This window comes from Euwallacea fornicatus, chromosome 19 (genome assembly GCF_040115645.1).
Source record: "Euwallacea fornicatus isolate EFF26 chromosome 19, ASM4011564v1, whole genome shotgun sequence".
NCBI lineage: Eukaryota > Metazoa > Arthropoda > Insecta > Coleoptera > Curculionidae > Euwallacea > Euwallacea fornicatus.
In genome coordinates this window covers 2,658,508-2,681,742 of record NC_089559.1, presented here as the reverse complement: position 1 = coordinate 2,681,742, position 23,235 = coordinate 2,658,508, and the positions used below count along the sequence as shown (strand labels likewise).

At 33.2% G+C, this 23,235-nt stretch overlaps 2 protein-coding genes across 4 annotated transcripts in view; one reads left to right on the top strand and one right to left on the bottom strand.

Moving 5' to 3' along the window:
* Positions 1–2,004: 2,004 nt before the first annotated feature.
* On the bottom strand, positions 2,005–13,709 carry vtd (RAD21 cohesin complex component verthandi). 3 transcript variants are annotated; one of them, XM_066293383.1, is made up of 17 exons: positions 13,534–13,709; positions 13,164–13,345; positions 12,493–12,739; positions 12,230–12,413; positions 12,036–12,177; positions 11,817–11,982; positions 11,444–11,603; positions 11,205–11,310; positions 10,904–11,020; positions 10,524–10,642; positions 9,885–10,052; positions 9,579–9,765; positions 9,197–9,430; positions 8,943–9,098; positions 8,630–8,787; positions 8,180–8,296; positions 2,005–8,077 (listed from the first exon to the last, which is right to left on the bottom strand). In XM_066293383.1, the coding sequence occupies exons 2-17, from the start codon at positions 13,288–13,290 to the stop codon at positions 7,796–7,798; spliced, it is 2,670 nt and encodes an 889-aa protein (XP_066149480.1). In that variant the 5' UTR covers positions 13,291–13,345; positions 13,534–13,709; the 3' UTR covers positions 2,005–7,795. The 3 variants fall into 3 exon arrangements, with proteins under 3 accessions (XP_066149480.1, XP_066149481.1, XP_066149482.1); XM_066293384.1 differs by having other exon boundaries at positions 8,630–8,784; XM_066293385.1 differs by having other exon boundaries at positions 10,904–11,005.
* A 462-nt stretch (positions 13,710–14,171) lies between these two features.
* LOC136345268 (arrestin homolog) overlaps positions 14,172–23,235 on the top strand; it is a 170,264-nt gene continuing 161,200 nt past the window's right edge. Inside the window, exons 1-2 of the mRNA XM_066293389.1 lie at positions 14,172–14,278; positions 19,251–19,541. The gene's annotated coding sequence lies outside the window, so the exon portion shown is untranslated. The remainder of the gene's footprint in view (positions 14,279–19,250; positions 19,542–23,235) is intronic.

Here is a 23,235-nt window from a genome sequence, read left to right as displayed (position 1 = left end):
AGAGACATGAAAAACCAAGCTTTACCGATTATACTAATTTTTGTCTTTTCGTAAATATTTTACGCAAATACTAATCACTCGTAAATTTTACGACGCTCACACTATTAGACGCATGAAACAATTAGCCAGCAAGATACCGTTTCATCGACGTTTAGCTTCGTAATAATCAGGAAGGTACTGATAAGTAGGCGGCACAGGATCAAACGGAACCTTACGAATTCGGACTAAGAAAACCGAGCGTCGTAAAATTTACGATACATTAGTATTCTAGGGTTAAACGAAAGTTGCTATTTTCTTTTCATTTTTTCCGCTTTAAATTACAGAAAATCATGAAAATGTAGAACATTTCCTCAAGGAAGTTTTCCCGCACTACAATTCGAAAATGCAATGTTTCATTTTTTCCATACCACCATCAACTTTTTTTCACATAGGGATAGGACCCTTGTTTTATGAATTCGGTTAGTCATCGATAATCGAAAAACAACCCCGTATCACAAATGCCGATTTGTGACGTCTAGGTTAATGATATTCATTGTCAGGAGAAGCAATACTTCAACATTTTCACATTTTGCATTAGTGCATCCTACTTACTTTACTTTCATGGTAGAAATTGAAAACCCCTATGCCAAGGTGAGTAGTTCAATAAATGTCAGATATTGATCACATGATAGGCATAGACGCGGGCTACCATCTATTTTGAAAAATCTTTCATTAATGAAAAATCATGGCCCAATAATTAATGTGTTAATATTCGCTGCCGCAAAATTTCATTTTCTAATAACGAGAAATAATTAAAAATAATTTCTGGAAATACATTTTTATGTACAGTGTAATTCTGCAGGACAAAAAAACTGTAAATTTTATTGGTATAGAAGCTAAAGAAATCTGATCCGCTATTGCAGAAACTTGTATAAAGAATATTTCAGAATATGTCTGTCACGTACTTTCGGTAACTTCCTGTAACCGAAATAAAAAAGTTCATATTAACATGGGTCCACCATCACTTCATGTCTGAAATGCAGGGGGATATGTTTTTCCCCCTAAGTCCATTCCTGTATTAAATATATTTATGAAAATTGGGAAGCATAAAGTAAACTTAGAGGCACATACTTTAAAGGGAAAATATTGTTTTTAATTTAATTAGTGGCGTTCACATTGATTTAACCCTGAACATAAAAAAAAGATATGAGACACTACTTGTTAAATAAAAGTTGGAATAATTTTCTGAATGCTTCATATTTCTAAAAAAGATCTCTTGAATATTTTTCATGCAGTAAGGAGTGTGAAAACAGAGTGTTTTTGAAATTACCACATATCGCTTGATTAAAAACCTCTGAACCAAAAATTAGGCGTTCTGGACAAACTGATGTATATTCAGGGTTGCGTCCCTTTGACGTAACAGAAGCCAAAGTTCTCAAAATAAAATCATGTTTTCGAAATAATTGCTAAACGTTTTTATCGATTTTTAATAATTTTGGAAATAAGAGTTACTTCATCAATTGGCATATTTTGACGTTTGGTTAATAAAATAAGAGAGTAAATAAATAAATAAAAATAATCAAAGACTGCTTATGAGTACAAGATCGAAAACAAATAAACTTTCTATCAACAAAAAAGTTTTTTCATTGTTTATGTACTATTTAACTGTGTTTGCATTTCAATTTTTATGAAATTTATAGCTCTTTTTCTCAAACATTAATGGAGAGATTTTGAATCCATTACACCATTGAAAATAGTTTTGAAATCCTTAACTAATGGTATCACTTAGCTCACGTTTCAATTTCAAAGATAGACCATTTTGCTTTACCGGCGACATAAGCAAAATTTTGGAAAAAAAGTTAAAAGCGCATTTTTTGTTCCAATTTATTAATGTTTTTAATTAATTTTTTTTTTCGATAATAATTGGCATACCCGTCTCTTCGTCTCAGTCTATCTAAGAAACCACTTGGTCTTCCCTCCATTATTAATTCCCTGGAATTTGAAGTGGAAAATAATACCACCGAATATCTAGAAGATTTCTATTAATTTTACTATAAACATTATCAATACAATAACAACATTATAATATATTATACCTTTTAAAGAAATCTTTTGCTGAAAATCTACAAAATCTAAATTCTAAACATTAGTGTGAGACTGCTCAATATACAACGAATAATAGCGAAAAAGAGCTTAAAGTAAAAAATTACACAAAAGTGGCAAAATACTTTTAATTTTGCTTTTGCATATATAAATATAACGTAAATATACTATTTATTCAATGCCAACAAGTGTACGATGAAAATTCTGATTCTGAGCTAAACTAAAATACGCAAAAGTAAACTTCATCAATAATATTTTTGAAGAAGTTTAAGGCGGTTTAAAAAATAAGTGTTTCACACAAAAAATTACTTTGGTGTGCTTAAAAAATATAGTTAAAGATGCGAAAAATTTGCTACTTACTATACTAAAAGTTTTTCGAAGAGTGTTTGCGAACCCGCACTACTTAGTTCGAAAACACTGCACCTGTATTTAATTCAGGTCTTGTCTATAGTCTCACTTTAAGCTGTAACTTTTGAAAATCCCTTTAAAGATCATAAATTATCCCAAATCGATAAATAAAATGCAAATTTGGAAGTAGTATCTTTGTTTTTTTTATGACGTTTTTAGTGTCAGACTGAGATAGATAGCTTTCGGCTACCTTAAACCGAAGATGGGAAGAGTAGCAAAAGCTGGGAGAGGAAAATCCCTGAATAAGTTTGATTTCTATATGGCGAATAACCAAAAACTAACCATGAATAACATAATTCCTCAACCATACTTTCCTTGTACTACTTCAAACCTTTGAACTATCCAAAGTCGAACATTTTTCAATATTTAAATTCAGCCTTTTTTCAAAATAAATGAAACATTTTTTCGTATTTCTGCCAAAGACATTCAAAAGTTACATAATGGAATATTTTAGACAAGGACTGCAGATATTTATATACAAATTTACAACGGCTTCATTGCGGAATTTAAAATTACAAAATACCAGAAAAGTAATTTTAAATCCCCATTATGGCCTGCACAATAGGACAATAGAATGTCGAATCTTCATCGACATCTGGCAGTCCTATACAGAGTTTTTCCATGTAGGAACCACAACTCTCCTTACGAAGGTTCCTATATGGAAACTCCGCTGATTAAAACAAATGTAAAAAGTCAGTTTAAATTTTTGATCCCATTTTTTTTTCAAGAGCATGTAAAGATATAAAAACTATAAATTAACGCTTTTTTTCTATCCTATAGATAAAAACCTTGTGGTTTTGTTAATAAAATATAGCGTTGAGTACTCTTCAAATATAATGTATGTACAGGGTGCTTTTCTATATTTTGACCAACTTTTAGAGTCTCTATTTGAAACGGGGCAATGCTAGGAATTTCAAGCTGAATTGAAAATTCTAACAATTTTCAATGAAAATAAATTTTTTAAGGCTGGTTACTTTAATGAGGTCGCTTGGAACGGAATTGGCTTATCCCCGACTTTTACGTTGTTGTGCTCGTCTTTCTTCTTTTTCATTGTCACAGACGTTACAGTCTCTTTTATGCAATTTAGTTAATTAAATTGTCTTCGGTCTGTCATTTCATGGAAACTCTTCAAAAATTTAACATTTTCATTGCTCACAAACAATATCTTAACAATTTCTACATCTAACACTAGTCGTATCTTCCGAAATACAGACGCCAAAGGAAAGTCAAAATCTAGAATATTACACTATTTTGTGCAATGTAATGAAGTGATAAAATCGTCTAATAACAGTATAAATCTTTTTATTTTTTCGAATCGCTTAACATAGAAACATTGAGTGCTTCCGTCGAACTCATTAAGGGAAAAGAGACTGTAAATTTTAAACTTGTGGAAGAAGCCAAAAGGTGCTAGAAACCATTATGCAGTGTGTTTATTTTACAAAAACAATGGCAGTGTTTTTCCGAAGATTATGGAGAGGTACTCACGTTCATGTTAATTCGATTTCCGGAAATCAAAACGTTCAAATGGCTGATCTACAGTTGTAGAAAAAATACTTTCTACATTTTTATTCACTGCTTTTAAAAGTATTAAGTTGTCCGGAAAGTCTTTCCATCTTTTTTAAATTTGTTTTGAATTGTTTCCTAACTTCATACTCCATGACCTACATTAATTTGATATACAGGGTGTTCGTGAAAGATGTTTACATCGGTCCACCAAGTAGAATACAGTTCAAAATAATTCGATTTATTGTAATAAAACCTTAAACAATTGTAGGTTGTTTCATAAAAACCAAAAAAAAAGATCCCACAATTATTTTAGTACCGAATTTAAAGTGCGGTGTAATTGCCTCTGCGCGCTCGTTCTTGAGAGTCCAAAAGGTGCGCCCGTTAGAGAGTTAAAACACAATGCCATGTAATTTACTATTAAAAAAAAATCATGAAAAAAATATTAAATTATTTTCATTTTATAGCAATTTGAAGTTCTATCATTCCTATTAATAGATCTTTTATACAGGGTGAGCTTTCTAAAAGTATAAATTCCAACATGTCAAAAAGTATATTAGCAATTTAAAAAAAAATCAATATCACGTCTACTATAATATGATGGAGGAAAATAACCGAGGGTATAATTCACTACCTCCTACGAAATGCACCCTAGCCACCTCAACTCATTTTCTTTAATAGCACAGATATAGTTGCGACATATCATTGGAAGGATTCAATAACGTTTTCAATGGTATCAATGTTTATTTAATTCCGTCCCCAAAAATATTCAATAATGTATAAAATGCAAAATCCATTAATAAGACGCCTTAGGCATACGATTAAATAATTTTCAATCAGGATTAAATAATAGAATTGATAATTAATTCAATATTTTATTGTAATTAAATCAAAGCATAAAATTTGCCACTGGATATTAATATTTTTTTTACAATGGGTGTTTGCAATGTTGTCCATTAAATTCTATATAAATGTACAAACGATATTCACATTCTTCAATAATAATGTTAAATGTAAAAAATTAGGTACGTTCTTTTTTTTTTACATTTTTGAATGTTTTTCTGTTCACCAAACTTTTGAAATCTGTTTGTTATTTGAATTTCCCTTCATATTTTATGTTGCAAATTGTCAATCAAAACGTGGTTTATTCAATTACGGAACGGGTTTGTTTTTATTTATGTTGCTGAGGAACGTTACCTTTTACGAATTGCACAAATATTTCACCAGCGACATTCTGGAATGAACATTAATCCTTTCTACGTTAAGAAATTAATTCCGAAATTTGAAGAAACACTGGTTCTGTGGCAATTCAAAAAAGGAATTAACCTAGGATATAAGATGAGCCCGCTCAAATCGAAGTTCTCCGACAATTTGCCCAAACTCCATCATTGTCTATCCATCAAGCATCTACTTTAACTGGAGTGTCAACAGTATCTGTCTGTAAGTTTTAAAATTACATAAAATGCATCCCTATAAAATTAAACTTCATCAGGAATTAAATGAAGATGATCCAGACCGTTGAATTGAATATTGTGAGGTCATGCAAGCTTTGATTACCAACCAGCCCCGATTACTGCTCAACGTTTGCTTTAGTGATGAGTGCACATTTGATTAGAATGGCACTCTCAATAGGCATAATTGTAGAATTTGGATTGATGCAAATTCTCATGTTATGAGAGAATGAAGCACTCAATATCCACAAAAACTGAATGTTTGGGTCGGGATCCTTGGAGATACTATCGTAGGACCTTTGTTTATTGACGGCAATTTAAATGGTGAAACTTATCGTGATCTCTTAAAAAACGCTATTGAATCATTGACAATCAATGAGCTAGAGAATTAACTGAATGAAAATAGCAAATTACAGTTAGACAAAAATTTACTGAGATTTTAACAAGATAGAGTACCGCCACATTTTGTGTTACTCTTTAGGCAGTGGTTGGATAACAATTGTAAATGGATTGGTAACAAAGAGGAGCGATAGAATGGCCCCCAAGGTGTCCCGACTTTATGTCCTTGGATTTCTTTTTGTAAGAGCACTTGAAATCTGTAGTATTTAAAACCCAACAAGAAACAATTGAAGAGCTAAGACATAAAATTATCACCGAGTGTTATGCAATTCATAGGCAAACTTTTGTGAATGTATGTCAACAATGTGAATATTGGTTGTATGCTTGCTTGGAAAATAACGAACAATAATTCGAACATGTGTTACAATAAAACATTGAATTAATTACCAGTCCCATTATTTATTCCCGATTGAAAATCATTAAATTGTACGCCTAAGGCGTGTTAATAATGTATTTTGCATTTTAGGTATTATCGGATACTTTTGGGGGCGGAATTAAATAAACAATGGTATCATCAAAAGGTTATTGAAAATGCTTTCCGATAATGGCGCAACCATATCAGTGCTATTAAAAAAAAATGCGTTGGGGTGCCTACGGTGCATTTGGTAGGGGGTGGTGAATTAATTATACTCTCAATTATTTTCCCCCATCACATTATAGTATACATGTTTTTGGATTTATTTGCTGATATAATTTTCAACATATTAGCATTTATACTTTTAAAAAACCTACTCTGTATACTCTTACAAAGTAATAATGACTTAAGTCAGTTTTCATACATAGCGATCTGCTATACCCATAATACGGTTTGCCGTTTATTTAAACAGAATCCGAAGTGTAAAACTCGAGACAAAAATAATGTCCATTCATAAGTTATTTTGAATAGAAACTGGTTTTCACATATTTATACCCACAAAATTTAAATTTGAATTATGAAATTGATGACTTTACACTGATGACGCATGAGAAAAGAACGGCCGTTCGAACTGTACAAAACATTTTTCCTTAGTCAGTAATGTTTGTTAATTTTTGTAAATTCTAATTAAAATTGCAATATTCAATTTTTTATAATGATGTTTCTACTAATACTTGAAATCACATTTTGTATTTAATTTATATGGATCATATTTTATTTTGAAAAGCAGAATCAATTCAAAGACTATGTTTTTATTTTCGTATTTAGTAGACCATAACAACTTAAAATCGAGTCTGAAATATCATGCCGCTAAATCCTTGTTATCCTACATAATGACAGTGTTAGCTTTCCGAGCTCCTCATAATAGTTCTTTATGTTTATTATTTTTATATAAACCATACTGAGTTTTGATATCCTTTCATTTTTTTAAACTTTTAATTCATTAAATTATTTTAACAATAAGGTCATAGATCGTCTTTTATTACACTTCAAGAGAACCAAACTACGGTCTTGTTCAATCATTTTTGTTGTGACTGTGTATGCGTTTGTTTTAATAATCTATATTTTAAAAATAAATAAAGTTTAGATTTCCGGAAATCAAAAAGATTCAATACCTATACCATTTGAAAATATTTTTTAACTAAAGTACAACTGTAACCCGTTACGAAATCCCAATGGTAGTCATTGTACGTACCAAGGGAGCGAAAAAACTTAGACAAAATGACCGCAATTATAATTGTTCCAGAATTTTTAATCTAACTTTTTACGAATCACCCTGCATAATGATTCTTCCTGATGAAACAACATATGTAATTAAAGCTGTTTTCTCCTTTTATAATTTTTCTACTCCTGCACTTTATCAACCTTTCACCAATTTTCACACCACTATTACTATAAAATCCTCATTCATAAAATTTGTCTACACCACTGGGGTATCCAAAAATCGGGAAAAAACGGAACTCTCCGGAACCAAATTTAGAAGTAGCCACACACTGGTCAATTGTCAGAGCATATTTTTCACGATTCTCTACTTATCTTATATTACAGGATTCTCGAACTTGGGTCCCTTGGACACGTACACTTCCTCATATGCGCCTTGCTGTTCCAGCTCTAGCACGTGGAATTTCTTTAGCACTAGTAGACTGTAGAATTTCTGCGCTGCCTGTTTGCGTTTGTTCTGGTGGCAAATATCGCTGAGGGTCATCGTGCTATTGCGCATCAATTTACCCTTAACCGAAAGGAAGAGCTGGTAGGCACGCTTGTTGAGCACACGTTCTTCGAACTGTTCATCGGTCTCATCTACCTGTTGCTCATCGGCCTAAACAAAAATATAATATGATCTTCCAAATAAAGTAAACCTAGAAAATGCTTTGGTTGCTTTCTAAATAACCATTAAAATATTTTATTTTGGAAAACTTACAGGGTCAACTGAGGCAGGCAGATCGTAGTCGCCGGTCCAGGGCGAGTGCACCCGTTCGGACATACCAGCATGAGGAGTTTGACCGAGGAGTTGATCATCATAGCCCATGTTGGCCATCTTTGATAATTACAGAGAAACATATTTAAACTACATTTTAATGCATATGTGCTTTCTATAAACATACTGGTTACCTTTATACAGGATGCAATAAGCAAGAAATATCGGATCTACCGCTGAACAATTTTCCACAACCATTCGTAATATAGGAAAATTACTATAGATATGCAGTCGATTTAAACACATCATCAATGAAGTTTAGTATAAATTATGAGCAAATTTTTTTTCAAGCCACTCCCGATATTTTACAAGTTGGAATACAACATAAAGGTGACCGGTAGGCGGCGAAATAACTAACTTAGTCGATATAAACCAACCCCGCGTCAAACTTACCTGATCATAACCCATGTTCTCCATGGCAGGTAAATCTTCTTGAAGCTGCTCCAATGGTCGCTCGGGCAATCGCGGCTGAATACCGCGTAGAGGGGTCTCCCCGCTTGGGGGCTGAACACCCAGTTCTTGAGATATCCCCATTTGCATATGAGGAACTGCTAAAAAACACATTTCTTAAAAAACTTTGAAACAAAAAATGCAATTTTTTCATAGTCAAACGCAAAAAACGGACTATAAGTCTTCACTGTATCTTCTAACTAGCTTATTCCAGTAATTTTGGTAATGAATTTGCCGCCCTGAAAAAGTTATATACCTTGCAAATGTTGTCCAAGCATATGCTGCTGTTCCAATCCGTACTGAGGTGGCATTCCCAAATGGCTTCCCCCAAGTTGTGAATGGGTGAGACCACCCATTTGCTGGTGCGCCAATAAGTCATCGGGATGTGCTTGAGGGGTCATGTGTGGAAGACCTGAAAAGCGAGTAAAGTGTCTTGAATTCTGATGAAAGTTTAAAATAAGAATAAAAAATATTGCATTATTCCTTTCAATAAGGGGAACATATTCTTACCTAAATTCTCCTGCTGCTGTAGAATTGACTGCACCTGATCGGGAGCTAAATGCGGCATATCTCCCTCGGGTATATGCAATGGCGTTTGTCCCGTCATTCCCGCGGAAGTTTCTGCATAACTGCTTCCCACATAACCAGGAGTAGAAGGAATACCATAGGACGCGCTGGGAGTTCCGGGTGGTAGCCCCATCTGGGAGGGGTGCATTGGCGTCCCAGGGGCATGAATTGGGGTACCTATATAGATTTTAGAAAATTATTTAATTTTCCAGATTACCATGTTAAAAGAAAAGTTTAATCGCTGAAAAATATTTTGTAAACTTAAATCAAGATAAAATTATTAATACTGAATTAAAAATTAAACAAATCAATTTCTCATTCTGACCAGGATGGTGAAGGGGAGTTCCAGGCGGCAGTGGCGTTCCTGGAGGATGCAGCGGGGTGCCTGGCGGAAGAATCGGCGACTGGTAAGGCAGTGGCGTCGAAGGAGGCAGCGGCTGTTCCGGTGACGGATGATACATCGGTGGCATGTGCATTGAATGTTCTTCAGGTACATGAAGCGGTGTTTGACTCTAACAAAAAATATAAGTTTTTTTTCTAATTGAAAATTTAGATTATAAAATTCTACTAATGTCAACAGAAATATGTTGCACGAACTGAAAAAAAAAATTATTACATAAATTAAATTTACCGGTTCTTCTACTATTTTCCTCTTCCTACCCCGTCTGGCGGGGGTGGCAGGTTCCATACTGGGTTCATCATGGTCTCTGGCTTGATCTAAAGCCAAAGAGTCTGCATCTCCTAGCATAGCAAAATCTTCGGTTCTTATTGTCTTCAATGTCAAATGTCTCTGGTAAATCTAAGAAAAAAATATGCTTCTAACCCTTTGATATTAAAACTACAGTATAAAAAAAAATCACCAAAATAACTTGAAAAATGTGACGTTGTTGGGGTTAGAGATGAATCAATGCAACATTTAATGATATTAGTATGTTAGGGTCTATTCTAAAATAAAATTTGATTTTGAACTCACAAATAAAGACCAATGTAGCAAAAAGAACAAAAACAAGGGCACTCTGTAATTTTGTTATACTTGCTGTGTTTTTGTTGTACGACCGAAATCAACATAAAAGGTCGAAAACGACGAAGATTACTACATTGAAAACGACTTTGATAGATTTCGACTTGACGAATGTCATTTTCTCAAAACCGTCACATCAATATCTGTTCAACAGTTTCCATATTTTAGTAACAAATATGGGCTGTTGGTGAAACGATAATTGCGTTGCTCATCTTGTGAGTGCGTGACATTTAACATTTAATAGTTTACCTTAAACAATATTCTAGCTGGTATAGGCCGAGCAGGTAAGGCGAATAACTTTTCGACACCACCAGTTTCCTTCCAGTGCATTAACCTTTTTGTAGGTGGCGCCAAGTCCAACGTTGTCACTAAGAATTTAAATTAGAAGTGAAGAATTCAGTTAAAAAACTCTACAAGAAAATAAAGCCTATGACCTCAATAATTTAAGGCAGAATTTTTTTTATAATCGTATGCCATCAATTTGAAGTACAACAGATTTTGTTTTCATTGCTTGACATGGGAAAAAATAGGAAAACTAAAATTTTTCTTTCTACATTAAAATAAAAAATTGACACCATAATTTATCTTTGATTCATTTTTTACTTTTAAAGCGTACACCAAGGACTTACCAATATCGCTGGTGTCGCTCAATTGATTCTTCATTTCTTCGCCGCTAATGTTCTTCACCTCATCGATAATGAGTTTCCTCTTTCGTCGCGCCTTACTTGTACCTAACATATACATATCTATTCAGAGATAAGCGCAGTCCTCGGGATGAGAAGAACAGAGATTGGGATATAGTTGAAGATTATTAGTTTTGGTTAGTAATGAGATAGAAAACCGATTTATACAATTTTAGTGGATGTTATAGCAAAGTTTCAGTAATTTTTAATCACATTTAATCGGAAATTACGGGGAAATTCTAGTTACCTTTGAGGGTGGATGCGTCGACAGGTGGAAGGGCGAAACTCTCCTCTTCATTGTTGAGCAAAGTCGTCTGATCAACGGCTGAGGGGGTCTCTTCTGGTTGGGGAATCTAGAGATAAATTGATCCGAAATATAACTTTTACGAAACCTGCCAAAAATTAAACAAGTATAGAAAGTAGAAAGAAAAGTCGGTTATTTTGTCACGCTATCCTCCTTAAACACTATAAACAAGAGAAACTCACCTCAGGAGGAGCGGGAGTAGGTTGTGCACTTCTAATAGACCGCAAACTCGGAGCAGGAGATTGCGGCGCAATCGACTGACGCGACGGAGACTGAGGACGGGTGGAAGGGGGCTGGGAGTGATCGTCCAGAGGCGTTGGAGGTCTGGAACCGCCTGCTGAACTACAAATCAGGAAAAAAAATTATATGTAATGTCGAGAGTTTGCCACGCTATGCAGAATGTTTCATAAAATTGTCCACACTGATTATTTGACGTCTAAAAGAATAAAAATAATTTTCTGGCTTTAAATTAATACTTTAAACCAAATAAGCAGTTCCAAGTTTTGAGAATTTAGTTCTCTGTGGGTCTCAACACCTCAAATAGGATACATTTACCTCATCCCAACAGAAGGCGGTCCTCCAAAATTATCCATATCTCCATCATCATCATCACTGTCAGCACCAGCTAGCTCTTGTGAAGGAACTGGTATACTTGCATCAACCGGCGGTACCTCTCCCATTGGCGCCTCATCAAACAAACCCCCTTCAAATAGTCCACCAGCTGCCAAAACAACAATCAAGATACAAAGTCAACCACAAACTAACAATATTTACATATTAAATTATCATCCTGAACCCCTGTATCAATCTCCATGGGCTGATCATGGTGTTGAGTCCCTGATGTCGAGGGAATGGGCTCAGTAACATCTTTCAAAGAATCTCTTTCAAGTACTGGTTCACTGAATAATAGATTGCTCTAAAAATGCAGAAGGTTTTCAAGAGATTTATATAATATTTTCATATTAAACCTGTTCCATTGACGGCTCTAAATCACCAGCATGTCTCATCAAATCTGGAGCATCACTGTCAAAGCCTATATCGCCGAATCCGTCATCATGACTAACTAAAGATATGTTACCATATTCCTCCCTCATAGTGATTTCTTCAGCTCGAGATTGATTTAAACTGAACTGGGCTTCAATGTCTACATCACTGAAAAAATAATAAACACAACATTTTTTTGTCTGATTAGGAAACAATGATAATTCTATTTTGAAGAAATTGCACTCACTTTAATTCTGGTATTGTAGTGTCAAAATCATGGAAAACTTCTGGAAGGGTGATGGCATTCACGGCGGCTTCTCTATGTTCTTCTGGGAGATCGACCATGCCAGGCCGGAAGGCCATTTTAATTTTAACAAAAGCTTCATTACAATCAGCCAACAAATATTTTGCTTTGCGGGAGTATATCCTTACTACACCCAACAGCAAATGCCCAGAAGTTCTTAGGGCCAACTTTACTTTTGGCTTTATTATGCCTGTAATGCCAAAAAAATTAAATAAAATACACCACTAAATTTAGGAAAGGTTAATGGGCAAATAGAAAATTTCTAAATTTAAGCTGCAAATGCCAAATTTCCTAGAATGTCTGGAAGGGCAAAATTTTAATAGTTTTTTTTTTATTTATATAAAATGGTATGTACTCTTCCACTACTAAATATTTAAATTTTGCTAATTATAATCACTATAACTGCGCAAATTAAGATTATCAGTTAGTGACTCTCACTCTTAACAAAGGTCTTCCTTTAGAAATAAAGATGCTATGACTGAAAGACTTCATAATTTTGTTACAAATTGGAAACATTAACATAAACAAACAAGATTATTGAACATAAAAGGCATCAGTGAGGTAGATTATTACAGAAAAACAGAAAATTGGAGGTGACCAAATAGTGGACTTACCATCTACAGAAGTCTCAATATTAGTTTCAAAAACATGGGCTTTGGTAATTTTCTTATCCCAATGAGCTGCCAACCAAATACGGGCCAGCGGCCCCTTTTTGGCCAATATAAAATGTGAATAAAACATTGTCACTTATATGGCCTTAACTACTTGTACACACTTTAATACACTGCGGCCCCAGCTAAAAAACGGAACAGAGGCATTTAGAGTCTTAGTGCTTGGACACATACTTTAGTTAAGCAATAACAACGAAGTTGTTTGAAAAAACACATTAGGCAGCGCAACAGTAGTATTTTGTAACTGAATAGTAATGCGGGGGGCATCAAACTCTGTTGGCGCCCAAAGTGTGAAGTTACGTGAGGGACTTACCGAATGCGAAAAACTCTTTGAATATGATTTATACCACGTGCCTGGTTCAATTTGAAAAGGAAAATGCTCTGGATTTTCCATTCCAATGCTGAAAAATGTGGAAAAGCATCAAGAATTGCCGAAACTAACAAACAGGCACACGTCAAAATGGCGTCGAGCGTTGATGTTTATTCCTACACAACATTGCCGCGCTTACAACCACGCACATACCGGCAAATTTCAACAACAAAGTCATCGCCGTCACTCATCAAATTAAATTTGATTGCATTGTATATATTTTTGTAAAATTAAGTTCTCTATAATGTTCACAGCATAAATGCAAAGAATTAAATAATATAGTACAAAAAAGATGTAATGCAATAAGGGTATTTTCCTCTAACATCCTATTTGACTACAGTAGCGGCAACGTCGGATAAAAATGAAATTATTTCATGGAGGTTTCTGCAAAGATCATAGGCAAGTTTCGAGTGAAGTGCGACAGATGACGCTGATCGCAACATTTAAAAATTACGATCAATGGACTATATGCATAACAACTAACATTTGCTGCTTTTACGCCAATATTGTTTTTCGTTACAGTTTACAATTTTATTTGAAACTCTTAATTTACCACTAGTTCTATCAAGAGTTTACCTTCAGAAGTAAATACTTTATTTTATATGAAAAATCTTTTACGTATACTTCTGGTAATCTTAGAAACAAATGAACCAAAATCCAAAATTATAAAATGGCCAACGAAAAAAAGGTGAGAAAAGAAACGAATAATTTTTCAAGTACTTATAATAACTAGAACTATAACTACTAACTATAACTATAACTACGATCTAAGGTACTAGAAATAACAAGACAGTTGAGGAGATTTCTTGCCATTTTTCATTTTGATATTTCAGTTTTAAATCTATTTCTTCCGCAGTCAAACGCGATTAATTAAAATTAGTAGTAATTGGGATCGTAATGTAGACGTATAGTACTTACTCGTAAATACTTTTAATTATTATATAAATCCTTCTTTCCAAAAACGCGAGAAAGGTTGAAAGTTAGAATTTATTTCGATTGAGGTCGCCGGACCTGACGACCGAGGTGCCTCTATCGGAAATAGACGGTTAGGGCCCCACTGTTGGAAATGGACGGGCGAGGTCCACCTTTCGGATCTGGAAAGATTGCAAGTATTTTTTTTGTATTTGTATTGTTGCAATACATTATAATGTATTACAAATTTACTACTTTTTATGTATAGATATGAGTGTTTTTGACTCAAGGGCAAAAAGATCAAATGATAGAGAATATGATAAATCACTTTAAAGCAAATTTAATTGTCTTTCAGCACATTTACTAGTGCTGAAGGTAAGGAAGAATAATGTGGAATTCCGCCTTTACTTATGGTGACACCTTATTTCCAAATAAAATAGAAAATATTTAGCCTTTTTTTTTATTACGATGATATATCATATGTTAAACTTCAGTCTTGTAGATTAGTGAATATATCAAAAATTCTGTTTTTGCGAAAAATGCATTGGAAATGACAAAAAAAACAACCGAGTGTTTTTTAAATTATATGAATTACCTTAAATTAAATAAACACCCCAATGAAATATTAGAGAGATAAATTTATAATACACTTATAATACGCTTAAAAATAGCTTCACCGATGTAGAAAGATGCAAAGTAAGACCCCACAACAGTGAAATAGCGACATTTTACGGTGTTTCTAAAATACACAAAAATACGTACCTTTGAGACATATTTTTCTCTGGAAAAACTCACCCACGTATCCATTGTCTAGGTGTGTGCTCAATATCTTAAACTAATTATCAGGAAATCGAAATTCTTATATTAAAAATGCGAGTAATTTTTTAGAAACATTGACAAATAATGTATGCATATATACAGGGTGTCCCAGGAAAAAGCGTCCCCCGTAAATATATTTTCTATTATTTGTTGAAAAAGCACATACTAAATATGTCAACTTTCATAGGAAGATGGACAATATTTGCTGAAAAAGCTAGTTTCGAAACGTCATCCTTTTATACTTTGAAACCACCCCATTGAAATTTTCAAATTAAAAGAGGGGTTGTGTTGTACTCTGTTTGAGAGGTAAGCTTGCTCTCTACATGATCAAGATTTTATTTTTAATTTTTTACGCCGATCTTGTAGAAATTAAACGAAAACCAAATAATTTGATTCTGACCATTTAAGTCAGAAATGCTGAAAGTGACCTGCATTGATTGCCGTGCACATGTAGGTGATCCTCAAAACGTCGTCGCACATTATTCAACATTTCTGATGTTATTGATCTGCACTTTTCGACGATTCGAACACATAACTCCTCGAGGGAATCAGATTGTGTGTCCTAAATTTTGGTTTTCAAAATATCCCTATAGGAAAAATTCCCGGGGAATAAGGAAAGGTTATACTAAGGTCAGGAGATTCCGGTGGCCACTCCACGGGCCCTCTTTCGAGAATCCGTCTACTAGGGATTTCTTCATCTAGAAATTGTCAGACGACAGCAGTGTAGTGTCGAAACGCTCAATCTTGTCGAAATACTAATTTTTATTCTAAGAGGGCGAGATCGTGTCGAAGTATTACAGTTATTCTGAAAGATATGGCGTCTTGTAGAAATTGTAAGTAGTTTTCTCGTTTATATTTCTAGGAATGAAAAATGGTCTAACATGTGATCACACAAAATCCTTGCTCAAACGTTCAATTTTTAACGGTGTTGAGTATGGGTCTTTCGGAAGAAATGGTGATTGACGTCACTCCAGCAACGACATTTATGTCTGTTTAAATGTAACCTGTTACTAAAGAATTCGCAAAATTTTAATTGACGGTCGTAATTATTCTTATTTAATTCTTGTAATAGATTTATAACATAAAGATGAAATTTTATTTCTTTTAAAATTTTCTGAATTTTTTGAAATGCTTGATTTTTTTGCAATTTGATGTGCAAACGTTCTGTTGTCCATATGAACAGATGTCCAAACCGTGATTTGGCATTCACGATCTCTTATTGAACAGTCAACTTTGTGTTTCTTTTGGACGGAACCAGTTTCATTAAATTTTATTATTAATTTTGATACATAAGAGTGGCAAACTATTTTGTCGGCATGATTCAAATTGAAGACATCAGCTGTCGCTTTTACAGAATTATTATTTTTGGATTTCGATTCTCTCTTGTAACATGTAAACCATTTTAGTAAAATTGAAAATTGAACGAACTACAAAGTGATGTTTTTTTTTACGAAGTACTAAAACCATTAAGTGCAAAAGAAATTTTAAAATATCAATAAATTGTTCATCCAGGAAAAACTGCGGTTTATAAATTTTAAATGGAATGCCATGTACATTATATATTTTATTGGTGTATTTGGAACGTTGAGATGTTTTGAATCTAATTGTCGACTTTCAGTATTCATTACAATAACATTCATGGTTAAAATCGAATAGTTGGGTTTTTGTTTAATTTTTATTAAACCGACGTAGCAAAATAAAAAATAAAAGCTTCATTATGTAGAGAATAAAATTATCTTTCAATCGAGGTATACACAACAGCTTATCTAGTTTGAAAATTTCAAAGGGGTGGTTTCCAGTGATAAAGGGATGACATTTCGAAAACAAGTTTTTCACCAAATGATATTCCTCTCCCAATAAAAATTCACGTGATTTGGCGTTTTATTTTTAAACAAGCAACATAAAAAATATTCAGGGTGGATATTTTTTCCTGGAACATCCTGTATCTTCATACTTAAAAGTATGCCTAAAAACAGTAATACCATAACTTTTCCTCAAAAAAGGAGCTTTGTGTTTTGCCTTTACATATTGGATTATTTTGGTATTTTTGCCAAAAAAAGCTCTGAAACGCCAAGATGACTCAAGTCATGATTTCATGAAAAAATTGTGAATCACCTCAATCATCTCTACGCCAACCTAAAAATATCGATCCACCAATTGCCGTAATAAGTACAGAAACTCAATGGGGCAGATAACAAATTAAGTGTAATAACGATGTTGTTGAACGAACTTATTTCTTTGCAAAAAGAAAATCATATTGAAATCCTTCAGTTATAATTGACCTTTACAATTCATAAATCCAGATGTTAACTCATATTCAATGTTGTCTGAGCTCAATTCACTTTGATACCACCGGCACTTGATTCGTCGAGAGCATAAAAACACTTTAGTTCTCCAGTTTTTGTGAAGTGTCTTTATATGATCACGAACGGGGATTGTGTTAACTCTAAACTAACCTGAACTAACCGTGAATTTCTAATACCTATACCAACAGAATGTATTTTCTTGTGAAGCACTTTAAGGGAGATTTTATCATCACTTTTTATGCACTCACATTTTTCTCTTTAATATTCTTTTCAGAGATGTTGAATGGTTCACTCACAAGTCCGTTTCCAGGAACTTTGTATCTAAATGGCTAAATTTCTATAAAGGAATATAAAATAGTTTTGAGCTGGTCGTTGCCTTTCTGGGCAGTGGTGTAAATACGTTTCTGAAGTAGCTTGCACATTACAATCCTAAACGTAATAAATAATCTATAACAAAAATCTCGTCTTTATTCGCTTGAACATAGCATTTTATTAATAAAGGTGCACTAATTTTGTAATTTTAGCTAAGTTAAGCGAAATTAAATCGAACTGTTAAAAAAATATTTATTAAACAAAAGTATGGATGTCATTTCCAAGTCTCTCTAAGATGGGGCGCATAAGAAAAAACAAAGTTGATGACGGTTTCCGAAAATCGAAACGTCTCATTTCAAATACGAAATCGTCACATTGTATAACAGGAAAAGTTGCAAAGATAAACTCTTAATAATGTTGTATTTCTATTACACAAAATTGCCTTTATGCATACTAAATAAAAGTAAACACTGCGAGTCAAAGTAAATACTACTGAAATGAGATTTACTACCGCTAGTAAGAATCTCATTTGTTATATATACTAAAAGAAATATTGATTTTTCACTTTGGTAGCAAAAGCTTTCCTTCTTTTTACACGAAAGCCATCTTCACCAATTGTAAAGAAATCGGATATTGAAAAAATTGGGAAAAAAGGTCGATAGTTAAAAAAGTCCGACTTTTTTGAAAAAAAACTAATTTTTCGATGTTTTTCGGATAACTAACCACAAAGAGGATATTTTTAATTCTCTATAAAAAAAATCAGTTAGGTTTCTATATTAAAATGAACAGAATTGTTTCCTTTTTTATTTGATTACGTTTTATATAAGATAAATTTGCTGCTATAAATAACAATTGTTCTAAACCAATTTTCTATCTATATAAAAATCTTTATAAATATCTGTATATGTACAATCTAAAAGGCGACGTGTTCGGGATTTACCTTGTTCAGCGCGGACTTATCCAATAGGCAAGATATGCCTAGGGCGAAAAAATTTGTGAGAAGTGGGGAAAATTCCAATAAATATCACATGAATAATACAATAGAATGATGTCTGGAGTAACAACCTATATAAAGGCTTCCTTGACCGTGTTTCCTTTTTAGTTAAGTCTTAAGCGAGCTTATAATTCTCATTTCTTCAAGTAATGTGAATACGCACCCCCTCGTCCCGATAGAAACTCCACTCACATTATCGAATCTTGAAAAAATCAAAGAACTTAAAGTAGTTCTCGTAGAGGACTAATCAGCTATCAACAACATACACTACCTATATGTATTTATTCGCCTAAGTAACTATTTCCAATCTGACGTAGGAAACCAAACTACAGGTTGCCGTCTAGCCCGACTCCGGAACGTCTGAATTTCCGATTTCCAGGCGGGTCTCCCGAATGCATCAGTCGATCTGGATCTCCCAACTGGAGAACTTCCAGATTAAAGTGCGCAACTCTGGGAAATAATCGCGGGAACTTTCAAAGATATTTTCCGTGTATGCGGTTGTTTATAAATCGCTTTCTCTGTTTTTTTTCTTCTGGGTAAAGTATTTGGAAAGTGCATTGTTCCATCGAAAAGTCAATGAAGGGAATTTAGGAAGATTTTTTTGTAAGGTAGGTATCAACCTACGCAGCTAACCATTTTTTTTTTATTATTTTAGTGACCTAATTTTCTGTGACCTACATCGTGTTGTGTAGTTAGAGGGTTTATGGAAAATTCCACATTTTCATTATTCATAATAAAAGCCCCTTTGCAATAATCATACAACGATCTATAAAGTAAAATTTTATATATTTTAAAAATTATACACTACACACAAATATAATAAACTGCGAGAAGGTTCAATAAGTAACTACACAATTTTTGATGATAAATGATTTTTAGAACTTAAACTGAATCGAGTGAATTTTTATTAAGTCACACAAATTTGAGTGCGTGAAACCAAGTTACAATGAATTTTTTCCACACGATTTATTTTCACTGCATGCGGAATATTTTTGTTACCGGTATATTGAGAAACGTTTTAATTAAATTAAATTAAATTGCTTTCGATTGTAAATATTCGAATATGTAAATTGTGTTTATATAATTTAGTAACAAATAATAATTCGATAAAAAATAAGCATTTGTAACCTCCACTTTCTGCTTTATTAACTGCCATTTATAGTTTTAATAACTACCTCTATTTCTAGAGCAAAAGGGGCATCTGGTCTTGCTGCTCCTATGACACCATTTTTATTTGGCTGAAACTACAACTTTGAAACATTTTTTTTTACATATTTTGTTTTGATTGAAACACCAGAGATTTTTTGGAAATATCGTATTACGATTTAAAAACTTTCGGACATTTTTGTGATTTTCAGCAATGTCTGACAGGTTTTAGAACAGTTTTTGCAAAGTGATTTTCGCGCAGGCCTGTGGTTTTTAAGGAACGCTCAAAAAATTCTTCTGTGGAATCTTTTTTTAGGTTCCACTGAACAATTTCTCAGTATTTCCAGGAATTTTTCGAAGATTTATTGGTACAATGTACGGGAAAAATTTTCAGTGAGTTTTCGGGGGTAACATGGTTATAAAAAATATTTTACAGATATACTTAGGATTTCTCCATATTCTGAAGGAAAGTTAATTACAATAATTTAATTATAATATTTTAAAGACGGTTTTTGTATGTTTTTATTTAAACTATATTTTTTTTAATTTTCAATAAATATTTTTATATATTGCAAATTTGACATTTTTCAAAATTTACAATAAAATATCTAGAGTTTTCGTGAATTTTTGTTTATTTTAACATACTTTGAACTTCTTATTTATTTAGGATTTAGCTGACACTATGAATAATGAAAATGAAAATAGATATGTTTTACGATTATAATTCTGACAACTGAACGAACGCACGCACAATTCTATGTATAGGTACACACACGCGAATTATAAAAGAATCAAAAGAACGAAATAGTATAGATCCAAATCAAGATTGTTCCATATTCAGGATAGTCCTTAATTTAATTTTTATATGGTTTTCTGCATGTAAGAAACGTAGATATTAATAATAAAAATAATAATCGACTATACAGGGTGGTCATTTAGTGCGGTCTCGGAAGATTACGGCTAAACAATTTAATATTTAATCTTCCGAGACCGCACTAAATGACCACCCTGTATAAACGACAATTATATTGGCCCTGCAGGAAAATATCCCACCAGTTACATCTGCCGCGCCTTTTGTTTTGCGCTTCGATTAAAGGTTCGAGTGTAAGCAGCAAGACTAAGTGTACAGGGTCGACTTATAGGCGAGAGTAATGAAGATAAATGCAAATAGTTGTAGGAAAAATCTGAGCAGATTAAGCTCTATTACGATTTTATGCCTTATTTCTGCATTGCTGCTTTGCTTGCTCAAGCTAATTATACGCAAAGCTGGATGAGGCACAAAGTCGTAATCGACCTTAATCTTTTTATATTATTCCTACGACTATTTGCGTTTATCTTCACAAATGTATAAAAATTACCTAGAAAGTTAAAAAGATACGAATTTTCTCTATTAATTATTATCTATATGCTGTATATCTATTACACATTATATAGTATTAACTTTGCCTCGCTATAACTCAAAATCGACTGAATTTAGTTATAACATACTTAATGAGAAATAACACTTACAATTTTGCCTAAAATTCAGCGATCCAACAAAATTGTTGTGAAATAAGGAAATTGAAAGCTATCTCGTAGTTTTGGGATACCCTGTATAAACTAAAATATTTTCTGCATATGCAGCAACTAAAAAACTAATAAATCTTTGAGTGTATATAATTTATCTTTTTAGTTATAACCATTTTCATCGATCGTTCGCACACACGTTATTGGCCCACCCTTTATGGATTAAACGGCCTCAATTGTACATTTAAAATTTTTATTCGTGTAAAAATGAGCAAAAATCCTTTATTCGGAACAACGAAATGGGGATGAATTATGTTGAAAACGATTTATGCCGAGGAAACCGACCTTTTTGCGTATTAATTAAAATTCATTTTAATTAACCCTAAAAGTCTAACTTCAATGTCAATCACCTAAAGAGTCACACAGATTCATTAACTGAGCTTTGATAATGCCAAACAAGCCAAACACGAGCAGATAGACTGAGAGTAGTGTAAACTTCTCTGATAAATTACCAAATGTGTTCCAAACTGAGCGAGAAGTTGCAATTTAGTTTAGCTATCTCCCTCAAAACGTTCATATTGATCTTCAAATAACCCAATATATGCTCGAAAAATGCTTAATATTCACGAAGCAGGCATATCTAATTTCCAAATTAGCATGGAAAAGCAACTTCGAAATCAGATGCGTGAACTTCCGAATCACGCAACAAATATACATGTTTGAAAATTCACATTCTGGAATTAGAGGTGGGAATCCAGGACTTCAATTATTAGTGGGCTTTGTGATAATGGAGCTTTGGGAGATCACGGATCTGGATTAAGAAACTTAATTGTGGTCGCTATTGCCTGGAAACAGCTCTCGATAAGTAAGTTTGGCCATAACGTATCAAATTTAATAATTATAAGATGTACAGGGTGTCAATTTTTCGACATTTTTGCAGTGCATCTTCGTTTTTATTACAGTTCGAGGGTTGGGATTTTCGCAAACGTATATCCTTTTTTCATGAAATAAACAGTGCCAGAAACAAATTGATCATGTCCCTCTTGGTTTTTCAAATACAGGGCGAAATTGAAAATTGCGCCTTTTCAAACACCTATTGGAGGTCAGTTATCTTCTAAGTTATCGACTATGTGAAAATGGGATTTTGCTTAGTTTTTATGTATAATCTAGTGGCGTCCTCAATTTTTTCCACAGGTGAAAATGACTAAAGTTGAGTTTTCTTAAATGGGGCACCCTGTATAATAATTGCTAGTTATATTCTATTCACTAAGAGCTTTCAAGGAATATACAATAGTCGACACTTTGTTTCAAATCGAAGGTTAAAATTTAAATCGTTTTAAACAGGATTTAGATTGCCAGGAAGAAGTGGTATAATTTTTCTAAAAATGCATTATGGTTTATATAATATATCCTGGACATTACCCGACTCTTTTATTTAAAACTTTTTAAGATGTTTAAAATATAAACAGTAAAACGTAATTTCTTCCGATTGTAGCATACACTAATGAAGTAATCAAAAACATGCGTACCTAAGGAAATAACAATATAAGTTAGTTACCGGATTTTTTATGAAACTCTGACAGCACGCAGATATTTGGAAATTATGAAAAGTGTTATTTCAAATTAGTTAAAAAACATTCCCGTGGTCCA